General features: G+C 49.4%; 4 protein-coding genes across 4 annotated transcripts; 2 read left to right on the top strand and 2 right to left on the bottom strand.

Annotated features, from left to right (window-relative positions):
* Positions 1-5: 5 nt before the first annotated feature.
* On the top strand, positions 6-3,426 carry F5Y00DRAFT_158939 (26S proteasome regulatory complex, non-ATPase subcomplex, Rpn1 subunit). The gene is made up of 3 exons (XM_048004664.1): positions 6-513; positions 567-637; positions 697-3,426. The coding sequence occupies exons 1-3, from the start codon at positions 375-377 to the stop codon at positions 3,217-3,219; spliced, it is 2,733 nt and encodes a 910-aa protein (XP_047868945.1). The 5' UTR covers positions 6-374; the 3' UTR covers positions 3,220-3,426.
* F5Y00DRAFT_158942 (ATP-dependent RNA helicase dbp10) lies at positions 3,427-6,673 on the bottom strand. The gene is made up of 2 exons (XM_048004665.1): positions 6,244-6,673; positions 3,427-6,170 (listed from the first exon to the last, which is right to left on the bottom strand). Exons 1-2 carry the CDS (start codon positions 6,515-6,517, stop codon positions 3,634-3,636), a joined length of 2,811 nt encoding a protein of 936 aa, XP_047868946.1. The 5' UTR covers positions 6,518-6,673; the 3' UTR covers positions 3,427-3,633.
* Positions 6,674-6,791: 118 nt separating this feature from the next.
* F5Y00DRAFT_158964 (DnaJ-domain-containing protein) lies at positions 6,792-7,807 on the top strand. Its single transcript, XM_048004667.1, has 3 exons — positions 6,792-7,018; positions 7,074-7,117; positions 7,182-7,807. Exons 1-3 carry the CDS (start codon positions 6,938-6,940, stop codon positions 7,708-7,710), a joined length of 654 nt encoding a protein of 217 aa, XP_047868947.1. The 5' UTR covers positions 6,792-6,937; the 3' UTR covers positions 7,711-7,807.
* Positions 7,808-8,155: 348 nt separating this feature from the next.
* F5Y00DRAFT_158952 (uncharacterized protein) lies at positions 8,156-10,401 on the bottom strand. The gene is made up of 2 exons (XM_048004666.1): positions 9,863-10,401; positions 8,156-9,802 (listed from the first exon to the last, which is right to left on the bottom strand). Exons 1-2 carry the CDS (start codon positions 10,256-10,258, stop codon positions 8,246-8,248), a joined length of 1,953 nt encoding a protein of 650 aa, XP_047868948.1. The 5' UTR covers positions 10,259-10,401; the 3' UTR covers positions 8,156-8,245.
* Between the last annotated feature and the right edge of the window lie 330 nt (positions 10,402-10,731).

Here is a 10,731-nt window from a genome sequence, read left to right on the forward strand (position 1 = left end):
AATCACTAAGCAATAGGCGGCAGAGCAGTCGCGTAATAGCAAGGCCCTGTCCGCCTTGCCTTGGCCCTTGGAGCTTCGACCTGACCTGCCACTTCAAGAGCTTTCATGTTGGGAAAGCTTATCCGTAATCCTCAATCCGCAACCCGCAACCTGCAACCTGCAACCTTTATTTTCTACATCCACTACTACCACAACAACCTTACCGAATCGAAACGTCTTTTTCACCCCTCCACCGTGCCCGGTCATAGGGTTTTCATCATCTTAATATATCTGCTTTCTGATCCCTATTGAATTAGTTCATCTTGGGAGCGGCGTCTGGAATCTTATCCACTCGTAGTTTGTATTAGCTACCACATTTGCCCCCCCAGACGACCATGGCGCCGAGCAGTAACCAGCCCACGTCGGCCGATAAGGGAAAAGGCAAGGCTGTCGAAAGTCAACCCGGCGATAATAAGAAAGCCAAAGATGCTCAGTCTTCAGCTACTGGCAAGACAGATGAGGATAAGGTCGATTGTGCGTCTACTTCCTACCTACTGCGTCATCCTCCTATACTGATAGTTATGTAGCTACCGAGGAGTTGAGCGAGGAAGACCAGCAGCTCAAGAGTGAGCTTGATATGCTGGTAGAGCGATTAACGGTATGACTATAATGCTCCCTATGCTGTTCGTCTCGCGGAAGTGCTGACTCGGTTCGTAGGAGTCCGATGCATCCCTCTACAAGCCATCCCTGGAGGCCATGAAAAATTCCATTAAGACTTCGACATCCTCGATGACAGCAGTACCGAAGCCATTGAAGTTTCTAAGGCCACACTACGAAACCATGACAAAACTTTATGATGAATGGCCTGAGGGAGAAGACAAATCATCTTTGGCAGATGTCCTGTCGGTCATCGGTATGACCTTCTCGGACGAGGATCGCCAGGACACTCTGAAGTACCGCTTATTATCACCAACACAAGACATAGGGTCGTGGGGCCACGAATACGTCCGTCACCTGGCCTTGGAGATTGGCGAGGTCTACGGAAAACGAATCATTGCAGAAGAGTCTGTCAAGGACCTGATAGATCTTGCATTGATTCTCGTGCCGTTGTTCTTGAAGAGCAACGCCGAGGCCGATGCTGTTGATCTCATGAGTGAACTCGAGATTATCGAAGACCTCCCCAAATTCGTCGACGAGAACACCTATTCTCGTGTCTGCTTATACCTTATAAGTATGGTGAACCTCCTGACATACCCAGAGAATGAGCAATTTCTTCGGACTGCATTTACCATCTACAGCGCCTACAAGGAATACACTCAAGCCATGGTAATTGCTATCCGGCTCAATGACCGGGATCTTATTGATAGTGTTTCCAATTCGACCAAGGACCCTGCGTTAAAAAAGCAGATGGCTTTTCTGATTGGTCGCCAGAAGAGTTGGGTGAATGTCATGAAAGACTTAGATTCCAAAAAAGACGCGATGGATGTGGAGGAGGCCGTTAGCAACGTCAAGTTGGCAGAGTACTTCAAAACTCTAGGTAAAGAACTGAACATTCTGGAGCCTAAGACCACTGAAGATATTTATAAGAGCCATCTGGAGAGTAGCCGAGTTGCAGGTATGACGAACTTGGACTCTGCACGGCATAACCTTGCGGCCGCATTTGTCAATGCTTTTGTCAATGCTGGCTACGGAAACGACAAGATGATGCTTGTTGATCAGGACAAGGAGTCCTGGGTATGGAAAACCAAAGACGAGGGTATGGTATCAACCGTCGCCTCCCTTGGAACCCTCCTCATGTGGGATGTCGAGACAGGCCTGGACAAGATAGACAAGTTCACTTATTCGTCTGAACCATTGATCGTTGCAGGTTCGATGTTAGCTATCGGCATCATGACCTCGGGCGTGCGTATAGATAGCGAACCCGGTCTGGCGCTGCTAGGCGACCCGGAAAAGCTCGAGAATAAAAACCGACTTATCCGAATAACTGCCATTATGGGTCTCGGACTTTCCTACGCTGGATCTCAAAAGGAAGAGGTGCTGGAACATCTGATTCCCATTATTAGTAATCCCGACAACGACATGCAGATAGTTGCTCTGGCTGCTCTATCTTGTGGTCTTATCTGCGTCGGTTCCGCTAATCCTTTGGCGATAGAGGAAATCATGAGTGTTTTGTTGGACGATGAGCGCGGAAACGTTTTTTCGGACAAGTGGTTTAGATTCCTGGCCCTTGGACTCGGGCTTCTCTTTTTCGGCCGCCAGGAGGAGGTCGATGTTATCTTAGAGACGCTAAAAGCAGTTTCTCATCCCATGGGTCGGCCAACAGCGATCCTGTGCGAGGTCTGCGCCTGGGCTGGCACTGGCGCCGTGCTGAAGATTCAAGAACTGCTGCATATATGTAACGAGCACTTTGATGCCGACTCCGGAGACAAGGGCTGCGAGGAGTTATTGCAAATGTACGCAGTCCTTGGAATTGCCTTGGTAGCCATGGGCGAAGATGTCGGGCAAGAAATGGTACTGCGACAGTTTGGACATCTCATGCATTACGGCGAGGCCAACATCCGGCGTGTTGTGCCGCTTGCTATGGCCTTGATTAGCCCCAGCAACCCACAGATGAAGGTCTACGATACACTGTCTCGGTATAGTCACGATAACGACAACGATGTCGCGATAAACGCAATCTTCGCAATGGGATTACTCGGGGCTGGCACGAATAACGCAAGGTTGGCCCAACTTCTGCGACAATTGGCCAGCTACTACCACCGCGATCAAGAAACCCTCTTCATAGTTCGTATCGCACAGGGTCTTTTGCACATGGGTAAAGGCACCATGACGCTTAACCCCTTCCACACGGATCGGCAAATCCTCTCACGAGTGGCGACATCCGGTCTGCTCGCTACTCTTGTCGCTATGATTGATGCCAAGCAATTTATCACATCTAATTCTCATTACCTCCTATACTACCTTATCACGGCCATGCATCCCCGTTTCCTTGTCACTCTAGATGAAGATCTTAAGCCTTTGACAGTCAACGTCCGTGTTGGTCAAGCCGTCGATGTCGTCGGTCAGGCCGGCCGACCCAAAACGATCACTGGATGGCAAACGCAGAGCACGCCCGTGCTTTTGGCGTACGGTGAACGGGCAGAATTGGAGGATGAGCAGTATATCAGTCTCAGTAGTACATTGGAAGGTCTCGTCATCCTTCGGAAGGTAAGGCCGAATTCTCTTTCTCAGCGCCGTTGATTTATTTAGAAATACATATACTGACATCCTAATAGAATCCTGACTGGGAGGATGGAAAGTAGTGCGAATCGCATCGACTTCTATGACATCCTGGTAGATTATCGTCCTAACCCTGATCTGGAGCAAGACCTGTTTGCTCGTGACTCTGGACTAGCCACAGGATGAAAAATGTACTAATAAAAACCCCATAATGCACTTCCAGGCATCGCAAGTTTAGAGCGCGACGTCGCTTGGTCTCACGCATTAGATATACGGTGGAAACGGCTCGAGACCTTGGGTCCGGGTTTGACGTTGTATCGTTGGTAATGAACATGATTACCTCCTTACTTGCTTTATACTTTGCTCTTCTACGTAGTCGTGACTCTAGTATTATATACGTGCCTAGGAATGTTACCATCTAATATGCCGACGTTTTTACTTCCTCGACGGCCTAGCGTTCTTTGCCTTCTTCTGCTCCTTGATCACACGTGCCTTGCGGACGTCTTCCGCGCTCTTGATCTCCTTCTTACTGCCCATACCATCCTTAAAACGACCAACACGCTTCTCGCGCGCATCGGCCACGCGCTTCTTGCGCACGTGGTAGTCGTCGCGGTACTTGTCAGCCTCCTTGGGAGCCTTCTCCTGCTTATGTCTGTACCGCCCGCCACTTTCCTCTCCCGCACCGGGGGCACCCAGGCGCGGGAGCTTCTTCTCGGTCTCGCCGACGCGGGGTAGACGGCCGAGGCGCTGAGCGCGGCGCCACTTGTCGAAGCGGCCGCTCTGGAAGCTGGCGGCGATCTTGACGCCGCTCTCGCCGCGGACTAGGCGCTTGCCGCCGCCGGCGGACTGGGCGCGCGAGCCGTCGTCGTCGTTGTCCCGGGCGACGTACTTGGAGGCCTTCTTGTCCCAGCGCATGCGGGCGCGGGCCGGGGCGCCGAAGTTCTTGGCGCCCTCGTCGTTGGTCAGGTCCATGGTCAGGGTGCGGGCGGCGGCGACGAAGTTACCGGTGCTGCTGGCGGCGGCGGAGGCGGATTGCGAGTTGGAGCCCGAGTGGACGCCGTAGCCGCGCTCTTCGGCGGCGTTGATGGTGCGGGGGGTGTAGGACATGAATATCTCGGAGTCTTGGAAGGAGGAAGTTGGGTCTTTGGAGGAGGAGGATTTGTTGTGGTTGGATATGGTGACTTCGAGGTCGGAGTCGGAGTCTTCGTCCTCGTCCTCGTCCTCGATGTTGGCGGGTTCGGTGTCGGATTCTACGGCGTCTTCCTGGGGATCTGCCATTTCCTCGTCTTCCTCGTCGAAGCCATCTATACCGTCCATTTCTCCGGTCTCGTTTGCCTCTTCGTTATCTTCGTCTTTGCCAGATTTGCGAGGACCGAAGCGCTCGCGAATACCCTTCATAACATCGGCCGCATCGTTCTTGCCCGCCTTAGCTGATCTGCCGATCTCGAAGATGGTCTCTTGTGGCTTGAAGCCGCTGATCTTGGCGAGCATTTCCGCGCGAGCATCCTCGGCCGCTCCTAGTTCGTCACCAAAGATAGGGTGAAGTTGCACCCAGCCTTTCGACTTAACAATTTCTTTTGCGCGTCGGGCGCTTTGGCTAGAAGCTGAATTACGTGTCCTCATATAAAGCTTCTCGGCTTTCTCGGATACTCTACGGAGAGCGCTGATATCTTCGCTCTCCCCCAAGACTTTGTTAAGCCACTCCACGTTGGTTTCTACCTTACTTCGAACAGGGGCTCCAACTGCAATGTCTTCTGCAAAGTTTGTAGCATCCTTGCCTTCTTTACCAAGGACGAGTTTCTTACCCAGAAACAGTTGTAGATCTAGAAGATACGGGGCATCCATATCCCTCACGAGGCTGTAACTCCAACCTCTTTGTCCTGCTCTCGCCGTACGACCAACTCGATGGACGAAAATCTTGGGTTGCGGAGGGAAATCGTAGTTGATCACATTGGCAAGAATAGGAATATCAATACCTCGCGCGGCCACGTCTGTCACTACTAAAATATTGGAGCGGCCACGTCTGAAGTTTTCGACTTGCTCTTTTCTGGCCGTCTGGTCTAGGGAACCATATACGTACGAGACGGCAAATCCTGATTCGCGCAGTAAAGATTGTAGATACTCGACGTGATGTTTCGTAGCAGCAAATATAATAGTCGAGTGTTCTGTCGGTTTCTCTCTTACTCTTGGCGCATCAGATCCTCGCTTTCTCTTCTTTGCATGTCTATCGGACTCTGCCTGAACGCCCTCTGGTAATCCCGTGGGCATCTTGATAATATCGTTTAGGATGTGGAGAAGGGTACCTTCTTTCTCGGCGCCCTTCACACTGAAAAATGCTGATTGAAGATCTGGAGATATCTTTGTCTCGGCATCTAACCGGACCAGACTTGGATCTTGCAAGCCTGCTCGCGCAAACTCGACCAACGAAGCTGGTAGGGTAGCTGAGAAGAGCAAGGTTTGTCTCGAGGGGGGTAGTGCGTGTAAGATCTCGGTTAGTTGTGCAGCGAAACCCATTTCGAACAACCTGTCTGCCTCGTCGAAAACGACATACTGGATTGAGGATAAATCGAGAGACATCTCGACTTTGAGATGCAAGAATCGGCCGGGGGTACAGATGACGATATCGGGATTTGTTGTCATGGCACTAAACTGTTCCTCTAAACTATCACCACCAACAAGGAGTACGCATTTGAGGGTCGTTCCGCGACTGAATTCCTTGACCACCTTTAGGGTCTGGATGGCTAATTCTCGAGACGGCGAGAGGATCAATGCCCTTGCACCAACCGTGGCGCTATGGGCCCTCAGACGTTCTATCATAGGAATAACGAATGCTGCCGTTTTACCGGAACCTGTTCTCGCCATACCAACGACATCCTTCCTCTGCATAATTAATGGTATAGCTTTCCTCTGGACAGGGGTAGGAACCGAGAATCCTTTTCGCGTGATGGCTCTTAGTAAGTTGGCATTGAGACCTATGATTAGTTACATTGTTAGACAGAGTTATACAATACTATGTTACATGTCGTCGGACGGGTGTGTACGAACCCATGGCCTGAAAACCACCACCTTTCTTAACAGATTTTCCCTGTAGATTACTGGCTTTTCTAAAAGAAGCAGCCTGTTTAAGGGCAATAAAGGCCGCGTCGCCATCGTCTTCTTCTTCATCATCGCCACCGTCCAGGAAATTAAGGTCTAAATCGTTTTGTGCGTCATTCTTTTTGCTCTTCCCGCTCGATGCGCCAATGTTGTCTGTGAGCAGCGATCCTAGAATATCGACTTCGTTTTCGGACGGCGTCGGAGACACCGCACGCGACGGCATAGTGTTAACTGGCTGGTATATCGATATACAGCCTACATAGATGTACAAGCGACCACAATATAATGCCGGAATTAAGACAAATCGATTGAGAAATCGAGTCTAGAATCTCAGATTGAAGCTGTCGTGGGGCGGCTCAAGAACTTTTTTCGAAGTTGTAGGACCCTTGCTAATGTTATCGATACGCTAATGTCAGATAAGCATTTCATCCCCACTAGGTACAAGTACACGCTAAGGTTGTTTGTACCTTAGGTACCTAGGTATCGTATCGTAACTTCTATTCCTTATCTCCTCGCCTCCAGCCCCGAACCTCTTACACTTACTTACATTACATCTAATCCGCCATCTTTCCCATACATTTTGTTTAGTTCCTAGCTGCAGTAAACCAGCTCTCACTCACGGGATCATTCTATAACAGAAAATATGGCGACCAAAGAAGAGAGTCCTGTTGAGGATAAGGATGCACTTGACGTGCTTGAGGCGGAAGCCAAGGAGTTCGACAAGGCAAGCTGAGTTCATCGCATCCTCGTCGCATATTTACTAACATTATTCAATTTAGGATGCCGAGATCGATCGCATTTTAAAAGCTTTCCGTTTAGATGCGTACGTTATTTTGACGAATTGCGGCTAGAAAAAGAGATGGTACTAATATTTATATTTACTATAGCTACGCAGTTCTGGATCTCAACCCTGGTGTCCCGGAAGCCGATATCAAGCTAGCCTATCGCAAGAAATCACTACTCATCCATCCGGACAAAACGAAGAATCCTTCGGCGCCGGAAGCCTTCGATCGGCTAAAGAAGGCGCAGACCGAATTGATGGACGAGAAGCACCGAGAGCGACTAGACGAGGCCATCGCGGACGCACGCATGCTCCTAATCCGCGAGAATAAGTGGACGGTCGACAGCCCGGAGTTGAAAACGGAGGACTTCGCAAAGAAATGGCGCGTCAAGACCCGCGAGGTCCTAATCGATAACGAGCTAAGACGGAAGCGTCAGATGAAGGCCCAGATGCAGGAGGAGGGTCGCGAACAGCGCAAGGTTGACCAGGAGGTCGAAGAACGCAAGCGCAAGAGGCAGCACGAGCAGGATTGGGAGAGCACCCGAGACCAGCGTATTGATAGCTGGCGTCAATTCCAAAAGTCCAAGTCCGGCGACGATAAGAAGAAGAAAAAGAAGCTGAAGCCGATTGGTTGAGTACGGGGGCGTCTAGATGGGAGGGGAACTATACGGTTGCACATATGCTTGCTTGCTTACACAGGAATCGCACGCTCGTCGACCCTAGGTCAGATGAATGGGTGATGGATGATGGATGACTACATACGTCATGGTTTACTACGTGAGTTCTATTTGATAGACCGAAATATTTATGAGCCTAACTCCCTTAGTGACATTGAGACCGAGTTCCTTTTTCTTCGTTTCTATCAGAGAAACAGAATATCAAGGTGAGTTTGTACGTGCTTTTAGCATTCCAGGGTTTGCGATGACTGCACACAACAGACCCAGTAGCGGGACGACGAAAGGGAGACCGGTACTCCTGATCTCAAATTGATCCTAAGACGAAAAAGGGGCAAAGACGCATCAATAACCCGGATTCCCTTGCATCTCGACATAATAGTCAACCCTCTTAAAGTGCCTAGCCATTTTGGTTTCGTAGATTAATACGCCTCACTATCCTAGTCGTCTGGCCCTAAACGTAGCTCTTTCATCTTGCTACTAACGTCCCCAATTCTCAAGGTCTATGCTTCTGCTTATACTGAATGAATCTAGAAAGATTCATGTTCGCTTCTTCAGCGCGCACACGCAGCTCAGTTGATTTCCTCCTATCAATTGTCTTTATCATAGCCTTCACCCTTGGCGTGGCCTCTTCGAAATGCTGCAGAAAGTTGTCTTTCCAGAAGACTTCTTTGTCCCATGCCTTGTTCTCATCACCGTAGATATCGAACAATTGGTTCAAGGCCTCTACAACGTCTGCGGCCGGTGTATCGGGTAGTCCCTTCACTACCGTGAGGAGGAAGATACCTATCTCCCGATTTAATTCGATCGGTTCGACGAGCGCGAGTTGTCCGAGTACTCCAATACACTTGACGCCAAGACTTTGGAATGGATCTTCCTCGTCTGAATTGAGGTTCTTGGATGCGTGGTACAGCGATACGAACTTTTTATGCTCATCACCGCTGAGGAACGTCTGGCCATGCAGAGTCCTTGCGACAGCCCATGCGAGGCTCGTCACGATCGCAGCGAGCTCGACATCAGATGTATTGCTCGAAAGTACCGGCGCTATTATCTGTTGCCAGATCATACGTGCTGTCGGCGTCCAAGCGTGCAATATGGCCGCATTCGATTTCTCGGCAAAATCAATACAGCTCACCGTCCAAGAGATGTTATTCAAAGCCGTTAAAGCATGACCACGAATCAACTCTGAGACCTCGTCATCGCCGCCATTTGCACGAACGATTTGCACAATCTGTGGAACTGCCTTCTGGATAAGTTCTTTCAGGGTAGGCAAGTCATCAATGCCCTCAATCTCCTCGCCATCGTCTACTCCAGTGACCATTTCCATGTCTGCTTCCATTTCGTCTTGGTCCATCTCTTCGTCTTCTCCATTCTCTTCATCGGATTCATGGTCAGAAATGTCCTCCTCGCTATCAGCCTCCATAGCATCTACCTTTTCTCCCCATTTTTCTTTTTTATTCCCTAATTCTAGGGTCTGCTGTAGGGTAGTGCCGATAGATGCGAGGATTTCAAGGGCCAGCTGCAAAATCTCTGCTGGGCTTGTTGAGCTGTTGCCATTTGTCATGTCCCCGCTGGATTGAGTGTGCTCGAGTGTCTGGGAAAGCGTGGGAACGAGGATAGCGTCGCAAGCACCATCCTTGCCGGGGGTATGATCATTCCATTGCACCATAGGGAATATGTTATGCAACACACCGCAAGCCAAGACCGCCTTATAACCATTGCCATTCTTGAATGCGATGAGTTGCTTATAACACTTAGTAGTGTTATCGGCAAGCAGCGCTTCGGCGAACTGTTTGTTGTCCTCAGAAAGCGTAATCATACACGAGAGGGCACTATTCAAGACCGGTGCGGTTGTGAAGTCTAATGTGACGAGGGTAAAGAGAAAGCGAAGTATTTGCTCATTGCGGGTGGCCGCATCCAGAGCTTCATCTTGTGCTTCAGCTAGAGCTGATAATATAGCAGTAAGTGACTCCGCAATACCCCAGACGAAGTTCTGCTCAGCTTTGGCGGTTTTGCTGAAAACAGGACTTGTTGACGTGAGAGCAGTTGTTATCTGTGAGAGTCAGTATATTATAATCATTAATATTTTGCTCTAAATATATTCAAACCTTACCTTCGCACAGGCGTGCTGAATGGCAGTTAGAACATCGACTCGATATAGATGGATACAGAAGTCTGCCTCTTCCTCAGCTGTGAGGATGCGGAGAATTTCCCATCCTGCTGCGCGACTCTCTAGACTTGCGTCGGTTAGAGTCTCATTAAGAAGAATATGAACAATCTTCTCCCGTAGAAGTAGTTTCCGGCATTTGGTATCCTGAACTATGTTGGCGATGGCCCCAGCAGCGGCGGTCCTACGCTTTGGCTCGGTGCTCTGGAGATCCTTCAGGACAGGCAAAATACTCTTCTCTCTTATCGCTGCTAATTCCGGGTCTGAGGGGGGCTTTACTGGTTTAGCAATCGGATCGGAGCGCTGGCCACCCTTCGCCCTGTTGCGGCGGGATTTGGCCATAGTGAAAAAAAAAGTAATAGAATTTTAGAAACGATTTGCTTAAACTAATGTCTTCTGACTTGGAAAAGGGGTTCACCAAATGTATTATGTTGGTAACTTTAACACGTCGAGAGATGGACACTGGACTTATACGTGAAGCTGAATTTTAATTTTCCAGCTAGAAAAATTTCCAAGGGCCTGTATGCAAGACGTACATATGTACAAGAGCTACCATGTAAAATGTACATACCCAATGCGGGCTTTAATGTGGGGTTTATCTGCCAAGCTTCCGTCGTGGGGCTTATCGTACTGACGGAGCTCTATGTATTTTCGAGGCATGGAAGGTCTGAAGCGAGGAAGTGCCGCTGTCCCGTCATATTAAACCTTATAATAAAATTAAGGTATATAACCTTGGGTATATAAATACCCATGTAACCTAACTAACACATTTTCCTTTAATATCATACCGGTAAAATGTGGTTTTAAGATATGAT

The sequence above is a fragment of the Daldinia vernicosa genome (genome assembly GCF_022497035.1).
Source record: "Daldinia vernicosa strain CBS 139.73 unplaced genomic scaffold F5Y00scaffold_5, whole genome shotgun sequence".
Lineage (NCBI taxonomy): Eukaryota > Fungi > Ascomycota > Sordariomycetes > Xylariales > Hypoxylaceae > Daldinia > Daldinia vernicosa.